The 21,897-nt window shown below is 40.4% G+C and overlaps 1 protein-coding gene across 1 annotated transcript in view; it reads right to left on the reverse strand.

Moving 5' to 3' along the window:
- Nucleotides 1-4,762: 4,762 nt before the first annotated feature.
- Tnfaip8l3 (TNF alpha induced protein 8 like 3) overlaps nt 4,763-21,897 on the reverse strand; it is a 47,287-nt gene continuing 30,152 nt past the window's right edge. Inside the window, exon 3 of the mRNA XM_059269033.1 lies at nt 4,763-5,984. Within this exon, the coding sequence (XP_059125016.1) occupies nt 5,422-5,984 (563 nt within the window). The 3' untranslated portion in view covers nt 4,763-5,421. The remainder of the gene's footprint in view (nt 5,985-21,897) is intronic.

Genomic DNA, 21,897 nt, shown 5'->3' on the forward strand with positions numbered 1-21,897 from the left:
TATGTCTGTTTGTGTGTCTCTATGTGTATGTGTATGTCTGTATTATGTATGTGTGTTTGTGTGTGTCTGTGTTATATGTCTGTCTCTGCATATGTGTTAGTGGGTTTCTGTCTTATGTGTGGTATGTGTGTGCATGTATATGTGTTAGTGAATTGCTGTGTTATGTGAATTAGTGGATGTCTGTTGTGTGTGTGTGTGCATGCATGTGTGTTAGTAGATTGCTGTGTTAAATGTATGTGTGTGTATTTTTAGTGGCTGTCTATGTGTGCATGTGTGCTAGTGGATTGCTGTGTTAAATGTATGTGTGTGTGTTAGTGGCTGTCTATGTGTGCGTGTGTGTGTGCATGTGTGCTAGTGGATTGCTGTGTTAAGTGTATGTGTGTGTTAGTGGCTGTCTATGTGTGCATGTGTATGTGTTATGTGTGTGTGCATGTGTGCTAGTGGATTGCTGTGTTAAGTGTATGTGTGTGTTAGTGGCTGTCTATGTGTGCATGTATGTGTGTTATGTGTGTGTGCATGTGTGTTAGTGGATTGCCGTGTTAAGTGTATGTGTGTGTGTGTTAGTGGCTCTCTGTCATATGTGTACGTGTGTGTGTGTGTGAGTGGATGTCTGTGGCAGTGAACTAAGTGTTTTATTCACTTTCTTTTCCCTCTGCTCAGTGGTATGTGTGATGGGAAAATTAGCCCGACTCCTCCTTTTTTTCAGTTCTGCTTTGCTATCTTCCTGCAATAATTCTCCCCTGGGTATTTTAAAGAAAAAAAATAAATTTTGTTCATAAATTTGAAAAACGTGACTCCCATAAGGTTTTGATTATTCTACTGAATCTTGAGGCAGTTTTGTGAATATACTGGGGACTTTCAAAAGCCAAAAAGCAGTGAGCTATTTTCATTCAATCAAATTCTTATTTGCTTCTAAGGAGCAAAAATTACCTTAGAAAACTTTATGAAAGTATCACCATCATAGATAAAAAAAATATAAACTAATCTATTAATATGTAAGTTAAAGACCAAGATTAAAAGGGAGAAATTTTCTGATACTATTTAGTTATTGATAACATACAGAATAACTCAGCACACAACATACAGAGCTCGACTTTTAAGTTTATTTCTATTCGTTATCCACATACTATGTAATTTATGAATTGCACTAAGTGACTTTATATACGTAGGTATGTATCTAGGTCATTCAATTCATTAGTTTCGAGATCCAAAGCCACTCTTCAACACTCCGTTGTGTGGCATTGAGATTAGAACTCCAGAGCCATGTGTCTGCCCTGGCAGGTTTCCTGTTATCTCTACAGTTAGGGAGTTTGCAGGGCTCGAGCAGGGAGCGGGGAGGAGATAGTCTGCTTTTGTTGTTTGCTCCCGTATCCCATAGCAACACTTCTTTACTTCAGCAGCAGCTGCTGAATCTAGTTTGTACTTGTTCTAATAGTTGTGGACCAGCTTCATCATAGACTCTAAGTGCTCCAGCACCAGGCAGTTGGCATGATGCCTCTGCTCACAGGTTGGGTCTTAGTCCCACAGAGTCTCTTCTGGGAAACCAAAGACTTCAGCAGTAGATAAAAGCAAAGTCCCTCCCTAAGTGTCCAGTCTTCCCTTCCTTGGGGCTTCTCCTAATGCATTTTTAAATGGTTCTAACCTCGCATCTGTTTTTGCAGTCATTACCTGGTGCTACCTGGACGTCTGTGCTGTTTGGGAGCGTACTTAAACCAACTTGCAGTAGGTGAACTTGTTGTTCTCAACTTCCTCCACAAATTACAGCTAAACTGAAAATCAAATTAAGTCCAAGCTAATGAGCTCTTCTTAATTTTGTTTAATCCCAGTGTGACTGAAGAATTATGAAGGAAGGAAGAAGGAGGGGCCCAAGAAGAAACTCAAGGCATTTCTTTTAAAATTAAGAACAAATCAAGTATGTCCACTTTCTCCCCCTCCTAGTCAATATAATACTGGAAGTCTTCCTTAGCTCAAAGACAAGTGAAAGCGATAAAAAGGATACAAAGAACTCAAAGTATCCATATTTGTAGATGATACCATTCTGTACATAAAAAACCCTGAAGAGTCCATGAGAAATATCCCATACCTCATAAACACAGTTACAAAATAGCAGGATTCAAAAATAACACTAAAAAAATACAGAGCCTCTCTGTACACAAATGACAAGCACACTGAGAAAGAAATCAGGGAAACAATTAAGTTTCCAACAGCCTTAATCATGGAATAAATCTAACTAAGGAAGTGAAAGACTTGAACAATGAAAACTTTAAGACACCAAAAAAGGACATTGAAGATTATACCGGGAGATGGAAAGAGCTCCCGTGCTCATGGATTGGCAGGACAGATACTATAAAAGCAGCCAACCTACAAAAGGCAACTTAAAGGTTGAATGCAATTCCTATCAAAGTTTAAATGCAATTCTTTACAGAAAAAAACCTTAAATGTTATATGAAAATACAAAAGACTCATGACAACCAAAATCCTGAACATAAAAGCTTGCCTGGAGTTTCCACCAGTGCACATTTCAAGTTACACTCAGGATGTACTCAAAGGGCTCCATATCCTGTTATCTTGGTTTGCTTTCTACTGGTGTGATAGAATATCTTGACCCAAAGCAACTTGGGAAGGAAAGGGTTTATTTCTCCTCACAGATTAAAGTCCTTCATGAAGGTAATTAAGTATAAAACTCAGAGCAGGAGCCTGGAGGTGGGAGCTAAGGTAGGGACCCCAGAGGGGGGCTGCTTACTGGCTTGGTCCCCACAGCTTGCTCAGTCTGATTCTTTATACAACCTTGGATAGTCCACCCAGGAACGACACCATTTCCAGTGAGCTGGACCCTTCCACATCAATTACTGATCAAGAAAACACCATAGAGCTTTGCCTACAATCTGATGTTTCCATTTTCTCCATAGTTTCTCTTCTGCCCAGAAAACTCTAGCTTATGTCAAGTTGACAGATACTCAACCAAGACAACAGACCCCTTGTCATACTAAACACTGACATACTAAAATATTACTATTAATCCATAGCCTTTCCTTTTTTGCTTATCCCTGAGATCTCATCTTAATATCAATATCACAATATAAAGCATGGTATAACCTTTAAAGTCCCACAGTGTTTAAAAATTCAGTCTCTTTTTAAAGTACCCAAAGTCTCTCTAAAATTCCAAAGTTTGGGCTCCTTTAAAATCACAGCAAGTTACATATTTCTTATTCCAAGAGGTAAGAACTAGGGCACAGGCACCATCAAACCAAAGCAAAATCAAAGTCACACAGTGGAAATTAAATCCGGTAGCTCAATGTCCCACATCTGGAACTGACTGAGATTGTGGCTGGGTAGCCCTACTTCTCTAGGTCTGCCATCCACGGCATGCACAGCTCTATTCATTCACTCTTTATCACTATTAGCATAGTCAAATTGCTCAAAAGCAAATTAAAATATAATCCAAGTTTTAAAAGCGAAAAGGTAAGAATAGAAATTTCTCAAAAAGAGGCATATGGATAGCCAAAATATTTGTAAAAATGATTAAAATCATTAATTATTAGGAAAATACACACCAAACTCACAGTGAGATTTTACTTCTCTGAGGATACAATGATAATACCCAAAAGACAAAGGATGACATGTTTTGATAGGAATGTGGAGGAAATGGAAATTTTATATAATGTTGCTGTAGATATAAAGCAGAATCATTGCAGAAAACAGAGTGGTTGTTCCCTATGAGGGAAGGGATAAAATGACCACCTAACCCAGAAACCACATTACTGGGTATATGTGCAAAGTAAATGGAATAGTCATGTTGAAAATAGGTATGGGCCTTCTTATGTTTACTACAGTAGCAATATTTGCAATAGCTAAGACCCAAAGCACCATCAGCAGATGAGCAGCAGAAGAAAAAAATGACATTTGAACAGAACAGAATGTTTTTTATTGTAAAAAAAAAAATTCTGACATTTGCAGCAATATGGATAAAATTACAAAACTTTATGTGAAGTGAAATGAGACAGACATTGAACAAACACTGTGCAATTCACAAACATGAAATACTTCAGAAGTTGATCTCTAAGAAATAAAAAGTAGAACATCGGTTACTACAGAGTGAGAAGGGAAGAAGGAAAGAGATGGGAGAAGTTGACAGTTACATCTACCTAGGAAAATTCTACTGTTTGATTTCATAATAGGGTCATTAGAGCTAATATGTGCTACATATTACTAAATAGCTAGAGGAGGAAGTTCTGAATAATCCTGCCAGAAAAAAATAAATATTTATGATAGATATGCTAATTACACTGATTTGATAATACAATATATACATCTACTGAAGCTTTACACCACAACGGAGCCTTAGAAATATTACAGACCAATTATAAATAAAATTTTAGTACAGAACCCTCACACCCCGCAAAACAGAATTCATCATCTCATTAGGGAAACTGAAAACTACTCATCCAAACGCAACATTTCTCATGTAAGACTTTGAAATGAAAGGAGGAGACATGTGAGGAAGTGAGTCAACGCAGCCTGAGAAGCGGAATGGCTGTTGAACAGATGTAGCTGGAGACGAAACTGGAGAGTCTGAGGAACCCGAGAAAACGGGGAAATAATGAAAGCATTGCTCTTCCTAAACCGAGAGTCATCGCTGGAGCCCCGACAAGTGTCCTTAGTCCACGTGCAGAGTAAAGGGACAACGTCACCTTGACTCTCATTTCTCTCAAAGGTGGCAAGGAACCTTTCCTTTTCCTTTTCTTCTATTTTTTTTCCCTCCTTTTCCATTTTCATTTCCTCAGAGTTTCCTATATAGGCCAGATTTACCTCAACCCTATTCCGTGGTTCAGACTATCAAAAAAAAAAATCATAGTTCTCATACCCCAGCCTCTCTGGTACTGTGATATTAAATATGCCATGACAACTGACAACAAGCAAACACATCAATTATGAATAGTTAATACCCCATCTATTTATTATATTCAGTCACTGGTCTCAGTTTCACAAAACCGTGCATGTGAGCTGTCCCGTTCAGTCCCCACAACAGCCCTGTGAGGTAGTCAGGAAGCATCACGTCTTCAGAACACAGAAGATAAGAGTTCATAGTGGCAGGGCTGATATCCAAGCCCGTGTCTTCTGTGTCCTAATCCAGGATGCCTTCCGCTTTAAGATCAACTGAGCTCACAGTAGTGAGCAAAGCAGGCTCCCTGCTTAGAACTGTTGACTATTCTTTGGGCTTGCAAACATAGTTCATTTAGACTCGAGACCTCATGCCTGTGCACAGGGAGTCAACACACTAAGTCTGGGTTAGAATCGGCATCAGAAGGATGAAGAGGACATAACTAGAGCATCTTGGACAAGGTTTGCTGCTTGATTCTTACTGGACCAGGTTGGATGTTTTAACTTCGAAGCAGCAAAGTCCAGGAGAAGAGAAGCCAGTCAGAGGATCTTCTCATCCAACAGTTTATTGATTCCTTCACAAATCCTCTTGAGATTGGGCCTGCAGTTTCCATGCGGACCATAGAGAGTAGAAAGGAACTCCACATCAGCGAAGTGGTTGAAGACATGGTTGATGCGTCCATGGCTTCTGGGTGTCAAATGTCGCTGCACCAGCTCATGGACCAGGTCCTGGCACTCATGCAGCAGCTTAGACAGCACGTTTGTGTCGAAGGTGTAGTCTACTTCATAGAAACTGACCATGGTCATAGCAGTCTGGTTCAGCTTCTTCCGGAGTTTCTCCACAATTACAACCTCCTCTTGACTGAACTGCTTGTTCCGGTAGAGGATACCGATTTTGATGGCCACCTTGATCGCATCTTTCATGATCTTGTGGGCCTCCTTCTTGTTATGGGTGTGTTCTTCGGTGACTTTGTAGAGCTCATCAAAGATTTCACTGCTGGTGTCATCAATCAGCATGTTGGCTACAGTCTTGCTGGCTATTTTGCTCAGGATCTTCTTCTGGGCTTGAAGGGCAAGACTCTTTGAACTAAACACATTAGGACCTGTGGCAAAGAAGTAAACAAATGCAGGAATATGAGAACTGTTATTATTTTTTTTACAAGTAAAACACATTAAGTTGAACTTACATCCTTAGAACAAAAACTAATGTCTATATCCACAACCACCTAACTGAACTTCACCCCAGATTTTCCCAAGTGCTTAGATTATGGGTATGTGTCACCGTGCCCTGGTCACCAACATTTTTATTAATTTTAAATTACATTTATTTGTGGTGTGTGTGTGTGTGTGTGTGTGTGTGTGTGTGTGCACATGTGTGAGCACGTGTGTTGTGGTTACAGGACAGTTTTGGGAGTCAGCTCTCTCCTTTCACCATGTGGGTCCCAAGGATTGAACTCAGTTTATTGGACTTGGTGGCAAGCACCTTTACAACCACTGAATCAATCTCATCAGCCCTCACCACAGTTCTGGGCAGCATAAAGAAGGACACTTTATAGGAAACCAGACATCAACAATGCCAAACCACCAGCTGCCTTGCCCTCTCCACGTGGGCCTGTTCCTCCTGAGAAGTTTTTAAATGGCTCATGCTCATCCCTCTGGAAAAGTCTTTCTCTCTTTCAGACCAAATCTTACTCTTTTAGACCTACTCCATACACAAGGCCTCTCTGACTCTACTACTTACCAAAGGTTTCCCTACAGCCACTGGCACCATGGAAACCATTCAGTTTTGCCACTTACATAAGAAGTATTGCATGATGCCCAGAATATAGTACATGTCCTGGGACAATGTTTTCTTCAATCTAAGATATATCTATTTTCACTTTCAAGGTCTTTGAAACTGTGGCATGCTCCAGATGCCAGGCAGCTGTTGCACTGTAGCTGTTATTCATTACCTGTATGTACAACTTACAGAACAGATGTCAGGAATTTGAAAGTCAAAAGAGCTCTGTTAAGAAATGTTACCCAACCCATGATTACTTGCTTGTCATTTATTTACTTATTTAGTTGTTCATTTTTATTTTTGAGATGGGGTCTCACAGGGGTGGGGATTCAGCTTAGTGGGAGGGCACTTCCTCAGCAAACACAAGGCCCTGGGAATGGTCCACAGCACCAGAAAAAAAGACCCCTCCCCCCAAAAAAAATCACAAAGACACAGGGTTTCAATATGTAGCTCAGGCTGGTCTGGAACTTCTTATGTAGCACAAGCTAGATTTGAACCCTGGATCCTCCTGCCTCTGCCTCTGAAGTGTTGGGGTGACAGATGCGTGTCTCTATGCCCAGGTCACTGATTCTCAAGGGCATGGAATGGCACTGTGTGGGAAACACAAATTACAAATGACAAATTAAACGTGCTTTGTATGACTAGGACACTGAATGAAACTTAGGAAAACCACAGCCAACTTGTTTTGTTCTTTTTCACTTTGTGAATAAAGGAGAATATATGTGGTTTTTAATCCTATAACACGATGTCTACATAAGTCTGTCTTGAATTTGTTGAAATACTCTATAAAGTCTACAGCTGGCCTATGTAGCCCAAGCTGGCTTTGACCTTGCAATAGCCCATTTCTACCTCTTTGGTGGTGGGATTTTAAGAATGGGCTACCATACTTGGCTCACCCACAGAACTTTAATTTCATGTACATTCTTAATGCGTGAAAACACCTGGTTAACCCCATCATAATTACCGGCAACCAAAGTAAATTGAAATTTAAGGAATATTTTTCTGGCGATGATAAGCCTCCATAGATTGATAATTTTCTTCTATCAGGGCACAGTGCTCATGCCAAGGCTAGTCTGGGGTGAATATTTATTAATCTTTAAAAACTAAATTACGTGTGGAGGAATAGTGGGTTAAGGTACTTTGATTAAAAGATGTATCACACTAAAAGATGTGAGTTTCAGATTGGCTCTTTGTCTGTCTGGGAAGGTTCTCCACCCCAGAGGTACAAGTTCCTTTAAATGTCTCTCTAGGAGGAAACACTAAGATTGAACAAGAGAAAGAAGGAGGATCACATGCCTTAGCCACACCTGTCTTCCCAGGCAAATGAATGTGTATGGAGTCTGAGGGGGGAAGGGAGCAAAGGAGAAGGTGTGAGACCAGAATCAGAGGCTGGGGTAACTGCTGCCTCTGCAGAGGGAGGTGAGGACATGAGCCAAGGGGGCTGGGGGCACCCAGGAAGCTAAAACTGCAAGATGAAGCGTTCTTCCTTACACCCTCCCAAAGCCCTGTGACCCTACTTCAGATTTCTGAGTTCCAGGTACATAAAGACAAACTCACAGCATTTCAAGTCTCTCATTTACGGTGAATTGTTAAGGGGACAGTAAGTTAACTCAGGGGGGTGGAATGAAGCCTTGCACTTATCTACTTCCACCATGATACCAAGCCCCTGGGTGGCTTCCCTGACGCTTCTGGCCATCTCTCTTGAATAAGAACTATTTATCTGCAAATAAACAGGATTTACAAACCTCTATTCTGAGAACTCAAGAAAGGTAGGAATCTGAAAAATCTCCAAACACTTAAAGATCACAAGTCTGGAGCGGAAGGAGCCAAATGTTAGGGACCATCTAAACCAGCAGGAAAAGAAACAGAACAAAACAGAAAGCTGAGGTGAGAGTTCTGCCGGTAGGCCGTTCCACCAGCGCCACCACCCACTGGACACCACTGGACACCACTGGACACCACTGGACACCACTGGACACCGTAACCTGCAAGACCCACTCCCCTATGGTGGGGTGCAGGGGGGAGGAGCTTGGTCCTGCCTCAACTTGGTATGCCATGCTTTGTTGACTCCCATGGAAGGCCTTACCCTTCTGAGGAGTGGGTGGGGGAGGTAAGAAAAGAGGTGGAGGGGAGGGAGTAGGAGGAGAGGAGGGAGGGGAAACTGTGGTTAGTACGTATAATAAATAAAAAAAAATTAATAAAAAAACAAAAAGCCATATCACCAAGTAGATTCCCACACGACCACAGATTTCTTTGCATTCAAAGTGATCATGAATGTGCCCCAACATAAATGCCCTACGCAGCTCATCCTTTAGATGCCCTGGGAGGAAGGACTCTGTGATCACTCTAGTGAGGTTCAGATGACCAGGTATTTTTGCTCTTGATGGTTAATACATAAGCTATTGTCAAGGCTTCAGGAAGTCTTGCAGGAAAGATAATTCCATGGTTTTGTTTAGTCACCCAGTCACAAACTTACTGGGCACACATACCCCCACACACGTACATGTAACTATGTAAAACACCCTGTGGGGTGCATTATGGGAAACAGTGCAAAGGATTAGTAGAAGTTACATCAACACAATCAGGACAACAGAACACTTTCACAACTCCCATAGCTCAATGCGTGAGGAGATCCACAACGCCACTAGTGATTTAAGGGAGTGTGCACCCCAGGGCACAGTCCTAGTCAGAGGCATTTTGCACATGGAAATTTTGACTTTTTCTATCCATACTTCCATATTAGCATTCTATAGAGGAACCATGTTGGTAATATACCAGGAAGAGACACTGTAGACTAGAAGGAAGACCATGAGTCAAGTTTTGGGAACCAAAGTCATGGGCAAGCTGATGAGGAAAGCGAGCTTCATTATGGCTAGTGGGAAACACTAAAATATCCAGAATAGAGGTATTGACACAACTTTTTTTTTTTTTCATTCCTATCTGAACACCTTAGGAAAGTGCTTTTGGCCGTGGATAACCCCCTTAATTGCCTCTGAATGAAAGTTCCCATTATCTAGCCATTAAGGGCAAGGGACCATTTATGAGGCCTAGGGATTTTTAACTACAGTGAGGTCATGGGAGTGAATGAGTCTAGAGAGAGAACACCAAAGATGCTCTACGTGGACACTTGAGTGCGTGGGAGAGGCCTGCAGCCACGCAGAGTTGCTGCTTTCAAAACAGTGCTCAGCCAGAGCCCAAGTGATGCTTCCATCGTTCCGGAAAACACGAAGCTCTCCCAGATGGTGAAATGGCATGCCCATAGTGACAAACAGCAGGAAAGTCTCACCAAGCTTGGTGAGTGGGCAGGAAAGAGGCAGAGGAGCCTCCTGAGACTAAGGTAATAAACTCCAGGAGAGAGGTGAAGTAAATGATGGTTATAAAAGACACCAGACCTTGAGCTGTCACTAGAGCTCACGAAAGTGCTCCTGAGTGTCACCAGGCTGTGGGGGTGGAGGGGCCAGAGCACAGCTATTCTCTCCTCCTCCTCCTCCTCCTCCTCCTCCTCCTCCTCCTCCTCCTCCTCCCAGGACTCTAATTCTCTACCCCTGTTGCGTCTCTAAAAAGTGAGTGGAACTTGCACAGACGTGCAGAGAGGCATATTAACATCACACAGCAGAGGCTTATTTGTAAGAGCAAGCAAACAGCATCACTCTATTTCTGTTGACAGCTCAAGATGACAGCAGGGGAAAAATTAACTGCGGCTGTTAAGGAGAAGTTATAAATGGACATGGTAGCTGGGTGGAAGCAGTGCGTGTTGTTTGGGGAGCCCATCTGTGAAGGCAGGGAGTCAAGTGTACAAGGAAGGTGGGGGGCAAGACCATGGCCATAGAGAAGGCAAGACCCAGGTGGAGGAGCTCAGAAGAGTTCATGTTTCTGGTCACCAGTCACTCATCTTTTAGTCCAGGGACCAGGGAACATGACCATGGTTTTTGGGCGGGACACGCTCACAAACATCTCTGAACTTCAACTTCCTTCCGCAGTGAGTTCAAAAAGTGTCTTGTCTGCAAGACACGGATCCAAAGTCCAGGAGCTACGCTCTTAGCATGTAAGTACATATGAGCAGAGGGGAGAAGGCAGCGTCCATGACTGGTCTCCTCGTGGCAAGAGCTCTTCCACAGACACGTTTTAAAGGGAAAAGCAAAGATCTGAGATAATCTGATAAGAAGTCAGATATCTGTAATTATAGCACCGGGAGGCCCTTTTGGGGGTGGTGTGGGGCTTGTTTGGCTGTTTTCCCCAATATTTATCACTTTAGGTAAAATGAAGAGATTCTGGCTGAGACAGCTGTGAAAGTTTTCAGTTTATTACCATATCTTTTCTTACCCATCCCCAGCTAGCCACCAACCTCCACCGAGCAATCTGTAACTCGACTGGTGATTCTGTACCTGAGGGGCGGTGCACCATGTATCTGATCACTACAGTCCTGCAAGAGAAGGCCTGGGTGCTCCCGCTCATAAAGTAAGAAACTGAGGCAGAGTGGACGGCAGCAGTTCATTCGAAGACGTGTGGCTAGTCAGCAGCAGAGCTCCAGGGCCCGAGTTCACAAGACTCTAGACAGAGCCAGCAACCTTTGCCTTTGTACTCCAGGGCCCCACCCACCTGCCCGTTCGCCCGCCCGCCTGCCCGCCTGCCTGTCTGGCTACCTGTCACTGCGCTACTTGCTAGGATGGTCACGGACTCACCTCTGAAACAGTAAGCAAGCTGCAAGCCTCCCATTAAATACTTTCTTTTATAGGTTACTTTGGTCATGGTGTCTCTTCACTTCTTACCCATGTGAAACATGAAATGGACCTCAATTTAAATCTCAATTTAGCTCGGAAAGCTAACACTCGTCAGTTAATAGAAAAAGGACAGCATTATGACAAGAATGACACCACATTTACCAGAAGCTAAAGATAGATACAGTTTTTGGTTTTTTGTTTTTGTTTTGTTGTTGTTGTTTTCATTTTTTTCAAGACAGAACTTCTTTGTGTAACTTTGGTACCTGTCCTGGATCTTGCTCTGTAGACCAGGGTGACCTCGAACTCACAGAGATCTGCCTGGCTTTGTCTTCCGAGTGCTGGGATTAAAGGTGTTCGCCACTACCGCCCAGCCTAGTTTTTGTTTTTGGGCAGAACTGTGTCTGTTTTAACAGAGTTATGTATGGATTTTGTTTTTCTGATTGATTTTATAGTTAGCTCTGCAAAGTAAATGAGAATCTGATCACTTCCCTTTGCCAGAACTATCCGAAGCAGATATTTATGAAGTCATTAGAGAAGGACTTATTTCCAATTTGATAGGCTGATTCTGATGATCCGAGAGAGACTTGCATACCACAGAAGAGCATCAGTAAAAGCCAGCATCTACTTACACACTTCCTTTACACAGAGTTGAGTCAACCTCTCTTTATAGGGTAGTCTTGCTGATTGGGGTACTTTATGCATATAACTGATCATATCCTTGCAGCAATTTTATGATATACGCAACAGCAGCAGCATTTTACTCTCAGGGAAGCCAAGGCAAGGGAGAGTAGGGTCGCTTCTCTGAATCCACCACGCAGGAGGTGACTGAGCTGGGTTCTGCAGTCTGCCCCATAGCCCTGCACTTCACCCCCCACTAGACACACATTATTTCAATACGTACTAAACCTCCACGCACAAGTGATAAACCAATTAGTTTAAATGCTTTTTTGAATTACTGCCCACTTTAAAATAAAGATTGATCAGGTTTTATCTCCCTCAGGAAAATTATTTTTTCAAAAACGGGGGGTGGGGGGTGGGGGTGGTTGGAGAGATGGCTCAGTGGTTAAGAGTGCTCACTGCTTTGTCAGAGGACCAGAGTTCAGATCCCCATTCCCTCATCAGGTGCTCACAAACACCTGTATCTCCAGCTCCAACGGACCAGACACTCTCGCCTGGCCTCCAGGGGCGCACACATACTCTCACACAGACATGCACATATGCACACACAAACAATACAACAAACTTTTAAATCTACAAAGCATTTCAAGCATATAGATAAAATAGAAGAAAATATAACACTTATATGGCCAATATACAGAAAAAACAGTTATTTAAAAATTATTTAAAAAATGTATTGTTATTGAGTATGGGTGATGTGGGGGTGTGGTTATGTACATGTGCCAAAGCCTACCTGCGGAGGTCAGAGGTCAACTTTGCGTCGTCTGTTCTCTCCTCCACCTTTATATATAAGTCCTGGGGATTTAACTCAGGTCACTGTGAGGCGAGCACTTTACCTGGCAAGAACAATTCTTAGTATTTTGTCCTCAGATAATAAGACAGAGGGAAGTGAAATTCTTCTTGTTTTCAACTTCTCTCCCGTTACTCTCTCCGTGAATCTTATCTATTCTGGAGACTGATCTCTGATCTCTAGTGTTTGTAGATGAATGATTCTAAACTTTCCATAAAAGGTGTCACGTAAACCCTTCAGAAACATTTCATTCAACATCGTGCTTTCAAGATTTACCTAGGTGACTCTGTCTGCATATTTCCTTTGCCGGACATTTAAATTCATTACATCTCCTGTGCACACACAGCAGTCTGCAGATTCCACATCTGGAAGCTGCCTGCCAAGTCCTGGCAGAAGTGATGCCCATTGCTCTCCAAGGAGCCTGTGCTAATCTTCACTCCCAGCAGCAGTGAGTTCCTTAGGTTAAACTTCCTAATCAATAGCCCACCTCTTTAATTTTTATCTACCTGAATAGTACAAAAAGTGGTATTTTGTTTTTAACATGCATAGCTCTCAGCCATTGGTATACAGAAGATTTAAATGTTAACATACATAGGCCAATCATTCCCTTGATTTTTTAATCTGATTTTTAAAAATGCCTTTCCTGCCATGAAGTAATGAAGACTCATCTATTTTCTAGAATGTTAAGTGTCTTCTTTCCCTGTTTAGGCCTTCCACCCACCTGGAGGATATCTGTGCATATCCTATGAGGTTTGGATTATTTGTCTCCACACAATTTATTCTTTTGGTTAACTAGCACATCCTTTCTGCTATCGATCTGTCAGGGCTCCTTTTTGTCATATCAAGTTTCCATATTTCTGAAGTTTTTAGTGTATTCTTCAGTCTGTTGGTGCATTTCAATAACAACATCACATCTTAATGGCACACATCTTAATCACACAGTGGGTAAGTACCCTACTTTATTCTGCTCAGTAGCTGTCTTAACCATTCTTTTCCTCCCTATATGAACTTTCAAGTCATTGCTCAAATGCATAAAATCTATTAGAACTAACGACAGAATTCAGCAAGCTAGGTCACTTGGAGATAAATACAGAAGAACCCAACCATTAACAGCCATTTAGTTAACCGTAAGAAAGGGCCACTGAGATGGCTGCACAAGCTGATGACCTGAGTTTCATCCCCAGAAACTGTGTGGAAGCGGAGAACTAGGAAGTTGTTCTCTGACTTCTGCACATGTGCTGTAATACACACAAGCCTCCTTCCTCCCTCTCCTCCCTCCCCTCTCTCCTTCCCTTCCCTCCCTCCTTCCCTTCCCTCCCTCCTTCCCTTCCCTCCCTCCTTCCCTTCCCTCCCTCCTTCTTTCTCTCTCTCTCTCTCTTTCTCTCTCTCTCTCTCTCTCTCTCTCTCTCTCTCTCTCTCTCTCTCTCTCTCTCACACACACACACACACACACTCACACACAATAATAATCAAGAAGTGAACTATAAGCTGCATTATTAGAGGACAGAGAAGATCTGACCAAATTGTGAGAGAACAGTGTTTAATGGATATGATGTTTCCATATCAAAGATGACCTCACCTCTGCTTCTTCGTGATTTAGCTTGTTGGGCTCTGCTGTAGTTCTAGAAGATTTTACGCCACAACTCTTGGATATTGTGATGTGGCCAACGATGCCTACACAAATTTGTCAGCTTCTCCTCTTGTTTTCTTCTTTATTTGTTGTTTTATTGCTTTATTACAATGGTGGGAACGTCTGCCAGTGTGATCTTGGGAAATAAGAATTATTGGGCATTTCTGTCTCATTCCTAACTTCAAAAGGATTACCTCTAAACTTCTCCCATAAGATATGATGTCTGCTGTGGTTTTCATGAAGTTTTTATAGTTTTACAGAACAAAGAAAGTCATAAACCAAGGCAAGTTTAAAATACATTGGTGAGTACACCAGAGAGGTGGGTACAGCGAGATGGAGGGAGCTGTTTTATAGGCACAGGGTGCTGTATGATGACATTCTGAGCTCTTGGGTTGGTGGAAGCTAGTGTTCTGCTAAATTAACTGATAAAATTGGCAATTCATTATATATATATATAAAAGGAGCTCTTAAAAGATACATATGTGCTAAATGAGATGCTAAAACAGAAAATTAAAAGTCTTTTTAGAGCTGCTATTGAAACTCAGGCTAAATTCTAAAGTTACTGCCGACTCACCTTTCTCTGACTTTGCTCATCCTAGAATTTTCCTTGAGCAGCTTTTTGTGCTCACAGTGAAGTGTCTTTATCATACAAACCAGTCCCCAAACCAGTCCTTCCAGCCTCAAAGCCCAGAATCTCAGTTTGGCCCTCACTGAGTTTCCTATAGATCAGGGGAACTCCTCCGGCTGTTAAATCAAATGAAGGTATGTCTGCAGAACCTCAAGGATATTCCTGGGGATTTATGCCGAGACCCATCTTCAAGCTTCTTGGTGAGTTTCCCTGTGTTATTTGACAAGTCAATCCTGTTAGATGTGGGTTCTGCATTCCTTCACTTCTGCTTTTCTAACAAACCCACAGGGATATAAGAGAGACAGGTGGAGCAAGATGGGGAACTTTCCATGGGCCCCAGATGCTGTCAGATGACGTCATTCTTAGATTTTGGTTTGTGGAAGCTAGTAGTCTGCTAAATTAATTGGTTCCAAACGGTTCTAATCTATTAGTCACAGACTTAGTTCTGACACAGAGGTGGGCAAGGAACGGCTGTTCTGGAGGGCTAGAACTAGCCCAGGCTAGGTAGCTAGCCTTTGCACCTGCGGCATGCCCGCCCCTCCACAGCACTGACATTCTGATCGGCCAATCGGTCTCTGCAGACACAGCTTCTTGGGGAGATTTTGTTCACACTTGCGCTTGTTAGACAATGCACTTTGTGCATGCAAGGTCACATATTATTTATTAAACACTACGGTCCCTCATAGTTAGGAAGGCTCATCCCTAGGATCTGATGCTAATGAGACTGAGTAGCGGGCAAGACAGCAGTCTTTGGCAGAGAGGAATAGCTGGTAAAGGCCATTAAGAAAGAAACCCTTGGATCATATCAAAACTATTAGCCATTGTGGTTTGGATCTGAATTATTTCTATACCCTCTGCATCTGACATGACATATGTGATAGATTATTATACCTAAAATTAAGTAATAACACAGTTTGGCCCAATGGAGTGAAGTTTACGGATGAATCAAACATCTAAAATAACCAAAATTTATATATTTTTAGTGAGATTGACTATATAGTTCTCCCTATATTTATAGTTACTTGTAATCTATGAACTATCTTACTTGTATTTAAATGGTTAGAAATGAGACTTTTAAAGAACTCACTACTGTAGTATTTTTATTATTAAATACAAATATTGTTTAAATTTTAAAGCAAGGCTAATTACATTATAGAACATTTTAGATACTAATTAAGAGCAAAAAACTTAGTACTTAAGATATAAAACATCATGAATGTTGTTATTAGACATTGATGTCTTTTGTATAATTTGGATAAGAAGAACTAACTGAAATCTTTAGGTATCTCTAGCAGAGTAAATGGAGCTAAAGTTTAACTTGAAACCTAGATTTTCTTTTTGCTTTACTCAAATATACTGACATATATAGACAATGAAAACATTTGAATCTTTCAAACATTAGCTTCATATAAGGTTTAGTGTAACCAAACAGTCATAACAAAAACGTATGGTCAAATGAAAGACCATGATATTTTCATTTGTACCCTCACTAAAACCAAGACTAGTATTTTATCAATTTCAAATATACTAGGTGTAATATTAGATGTCATAAACAATTTTTAAAATCTAATTACAAAAATATTTAAGAAATATAAAAGGTTGCTGGGTGGTGGTGGCACATGCCTTTTAACCCAACACTTGGGAGATAGAGGCAGGTGGATCTCTGTGAGTTTGAAGCCAGCCTGGTCTACAGAGTGAGTTCCAGGACAGCTAGAGCTGTTACACAGTGAAACCCTGTCTCAAAAAAACAAAACAAAACAAAACAAAACAGAGAGACAGAGACAGAGACAGAGACAGAGACAGATAGACAGACATAAAAGGTGAGAAAACTGTTTGCTGTCAGTGGATGAAGATAAGAACATTCAACATTTTTGAAGTTTACGTGAAGAAGCTCTCAGATGTGGGAATGTTGGCAGCCCTCCTAGGAGTGAGTTGCAAATATCTGGCACAGTCCTCATCTTTAAATCAGAAAGGAGTCTTCGATGTGGTGTCCTTTTTTTTCTTTTAGTTGACCAAATCATCTGGTTTTTAATACTTAGAAGAAATCTCTAACTAATTTAAGCTTTAGTTAGCATAGCTAAAAGTCTTTTTACAATACTATGTGTTACTAGTTTATCTACTGGACCAGATTTTATAAACAGATTTAAATATCCGTCCATTAGAACAAGTGCTACATCACTATATGACTCAATAGGACGATTCTAAGGAGGCATTGCTCTCTAAACAGGATTTTTTATATATTTAAGGCAAAGACTGACTATTCAAAAAGCAAAGGCTTTGTCCAATAAGAAAACATATTTAATCACAGCTCTTAAATGTTCATTTGGTAAAAGGAGACTAAGAACAATTCAATATTTAAGAAAAAATTATAATAGAAAAACAAGTGAGCTGGAGAGATGGCTCAGTGGTTAAGACTATTCTTCCAGAGGACCTGGGTTCAATTCCTAGCACCCACATGGCAGCTCACAACTGTCTATAATTCCAAGATCTGACACCTTCACATAGACATACACGCAGGCAAAACATCAGTGCACATTAAATAAAAATAAATAAATTACTTTTTTTTTTTAAAAAGCCAGGTGGTGGTGGCAAATGCCTTTAATCCCAGCACTTAGGAGGTAGAGGCAGGTGGATTTCTGTGAGTTTGAGGCCAGCCTGGTTTACAAAGCAAGTTCCAGGACAGCCAGGGCTGTTACACAGAGAAACCCTGTCTCAAAAAAAGAAAAAAAGAAAAAAAAATGCTGAAAAAAAAAAGAAAAACAGCCATTAATTTTATCTCAGAGTATTGAATTAACCTTCAAAAATTTTATAGCCTTTGTACTATTTTTAACTTAGTTACACCCATATTTATTTTTACATAACTGTTTATAACACGCTTTTTAATCACATTATTATTACAAAATTTAGAAAACAATTTTAATGAGGTAATTTTAAATGAAAACTCAGGAGGCTGTATCTGAAACAAAACATATGGTGTCTTAGCTATCCAATAATTATAAACATAGGTAAAGTACATAATAGTTTTTGTCTTCTTAATCAAATTCAAATTAGTTACTTGTTAACGATTTAAGTTATAACATATAGCTTGAAATGAATTTTTGTTAGAAAAAGTGTTTACCTTTTATTAATGTTTTTGAAGCATCAAAAGTAGGATAAAAATGTTGGACATTTATTATTATTATTATTATTGTTATTATAAAATAATATAAAATAGAGATGACTACTTTAAAATATATATATATATCACTATGGTGTAACATATTAAGATGATATGTAAATTCTAAGATGTCTTACATAAGCCTCAAAGTAGGTTTTCAAAATGACAATTTAAAAATACTTGGAGTTTTCTCTTACCTAGGCTTGGCTAAAGTAAGGGTCTTGAGAACTCCATTTTTTATTTATTTGTTTTTAAAGAGGCAGTAGTGGTAAAAAAAAATCCTTAAAATCCTTAGAATGTGTGTGTATTTATACATATATACGTATGCAGCATATCTAAACACACAGACATGAGCCATCCTCTCAACCTGTGGAATAAATAATTTAGAATCTCAAGGGAGGGCGATTGTCAGTAAGAAGGACACATTCTGTAGTAGGAGCAATCACTTCTTCAAGCTAACTTACACCCTCAAGCAATGCGGACCATGCTGCAGACCCAGAACTGGAACACAGATCAAGAAGAGGATGTCTTGACCGGAAGACATTGTAGGGTTATGCATATCTTGTCATTAAAAGCAGTTTCAAATTTTTTAAATTGAAAAACTCTTGTTGATTGTCCCATGGAAAGATTTAGGACTATTAGTCATCTCTATTTGTTTTGTCCATGTGTCACACTGATTAAATATACTTTATGTCTTTTACCACATTTATTTATTTTAATTTTAGTTTACTGTGAGCTAAAATGAAGTCAAGCCAAGTTAGTTTACAGGAACACTGACTTATAAGTCAATCTGGCAATAAGTACATCATGAAAAATAAAACATAACCCAATATAGACCGTTTATAGTTGTAATCATACATAAAATAGATTTCAGTAAACTAAGATTTTCAACATAATTGTGTTGGGATTTTATTTTCTATAATCTTCATTATGAAAAGGAAAAGGCATAGAGATCTTCAGTAAACATATATCTCTATTAATTTATAGGTAGTCCAACCATAATAAAAACCTTACATTTAAGTTTTATGTTAAGAACATTTTGAGGAAGCTGGAGGATGGCTCAGTGGTTAAGAACACTAGCTGCTCTTCCAGAGGTCCTAAGTTCAATTTCCAACAACTATATGGTGGTTCCCAACCATCTATAGTGGGATCTGATGCCCTGTTCTGGCATGTAGGCATACATGCAGACAGAACATTCATACTAAAAAAAAAAAAAAAAAAAAAAAGAGTATTTTGAAAAAAAATCATTTGAATTTATGTACCCATTATATAAATGAAGATCTGTTTTGGAAGGAAATCCTTGTCAAAATCTATATATATATATATAATAATAAAGGTTTGTATGAAACATTTAACATTCCCAAAGATCATTTAAATATATAAATAGTATAAATTTATCAGATCTTAATATACGATCAAAATTGCATGTGCAATTTAGTTGAGCATACCAAAAAATAATTTTAGCACATAATAAAAATTAATTTTAAAGAGAGAACTGAGGTAGGTAGCCACAGTGTGTTAAAAAAATCTTTGACACGAACAATATATGAAAACAACCAAAAACATATAAAAACAATTATCATAGACACATGACACAATCACGTGAAATTAGGTGCACCCACTTTAGAAAAAACAGAATGTTTATCCTATTTCTTTAAGATGTGAGAAAAGCTTAGCAACAGAGGGTCAAAGGTGATGTCTGTCCTACAGACTTAAGGTAAACCCTCTCTCTTTCTCTCTCTAGCTGAGGGGGAGAGTGAATTTTTTGTGTGTGTGTCCTAGACTGATTTCTAGCAGGTAATTTGGAGGTCACAACTTGTGCCAAGCAGGTCTGACCACCCTTCCACAACAAGCCCATTAGATGAGCCACATTAAAAGTAGAAAGCAGAAAAAAAGATTTATTCAAGGTGCTCACATTGAAGGGCTTACAAAGACGGAGCAAACCTCTCAGGTCCACCTTTAGGATCCTGAAGTAAGAAAAAGTTTATATAGAGGGCCAAAGATAGGCACATCCCAGCAGCCCTGGTCCGGAGATAGGCATATCCCAGCAGCCTTGGTCCAAAAAGATAGGCATATCCCAGCAGCCCTGGTCTGGAGTTAGGCACATCCCAGCAGCCTTGGTCCAAAGATAGGCATATCCCAGGAGCCTTGGTCCGGAGTTAGGCATATCCCAGCAGCCCTGGTCCAGAGATAGGCATATCCCAGCAGCCCTGGTCCAAAGATAGGTACATCCCAGCAGCCTTGGTCTGGAAACAGGCATATCCCAGCAGCCCTTGTCCAGGTGATTACACCCACTGTACCTCATCATTATCTGGGTTTTAGTCTCATCTGTGAGGTGGTCTGACCAGCTGCTAGAATTGTTTGAAATCTCTTTCAGAGATACAACTTGCCCTCCGTCTGTTTCCCTTCCTTTTCCCAGAATGAGATTCCTGGGGAACTCCATCATCCTTAGGACCCATTCTTTTAACAGTCTGATCTTCATACAAGTGGAGGAGGTGGAGATCAGTTTATGAAGCTGCTCCCCAGAAAAGCCATGTGTTACTACACATGACCCAGTAGCAGATGAGATGTGTCTAGAAAGTATCTGGTTTTGGTGTCAGTGACTCTCAAATATTTCGTGGGTTTGTTAGAAAAGCAGAAGTGAAGGAATGCAGAACCCACATCTAACAGGATTGACTTGTCAAATAACACAGGGACACTCACCAAGAAGCTTGAAGATGGGTCTCGGCATAAATCCCCAGGAATATCCTTGAGGCTCTGCAGACATACCTTCATTTGATTTAACAGCCGGAGGAGTTCCCCTGATCTATAGGAAACTCAGTGAGGGCCAAACTGAGATTCTGGGCTTTGAGGCTGGAAGGACTGGTTTGGGGACTGGTTTGTATGATAAAGACACTTCACTGTGAGCACAAAAAGCTGCTCAAGGAAAACTCTAGGATGAGCAAAGTCAGAGAAAGGTGAGTAGCTGTAACTTTAGAATTTAGCCTGAGTTTCAATAGCAGCTCTAAAAAGACTTTTAATTTTCTGTTTTAGCATCTCATTTAGCACATATGTATCTTTTAAGAGCTCCTTTTTTATATATATATAATGAATTGCCAATTTTATCAGTTAATTTAGCAGAACACTAGCTTCCACCAACCCAAGAGCTCAGAATGTCATCATACAGCACCCTGTGCCTATAAAACAGCTCCCTCCATCTCGCTGTACCCACCTCTCTGGTGTACTCACCAATGTATTTAAACTTGCCTTGGTTTATGACTTTCTTTGTTCTGTAAAACTACAACAAACCACGAAACTGCCTCTACATTAGAACATGGAATTTGGGGTGACCTAAATCTGTGTCCCCAGGCCATGGCCTCTCAAATGGCTCCAAAATAAACTCTCTCTTACTCCCTTTAAGACGAGAGCTGTGGTTTTTATGTTGATACACATAAAGCCAGCTAGAGTACCTGATGGCAGTCTATCTCCTCCTCCTTTTTGCAAATCTTATTGTATGCGTGCGTGTGCGTGTGCATGCGTGTGTGTGTGTGTGTGTGTGTGTGTGTGTGTGTGTGTGCTTTCTTTCTTTCTTCTGAAGTCCCCTGTCTATGTTGGGTAGGGAATCCATGTTTTAGGTCAGTTTTATGTGCTTC

Source organism: Peromyscus eremicus, chromosome 7, assembly GCF_949786415.1.
Source record: "Peromyscus eremicus chromosome 7, PerEre_H2_v1, whole genome shotgun sequence".
Classification (NCBI taxonomy): Eukaryota; Metazoa; Chordata; class Mammalia; order Rodentia; family Cricetidae; genus Peromyscus; species Peromyscus eremicus.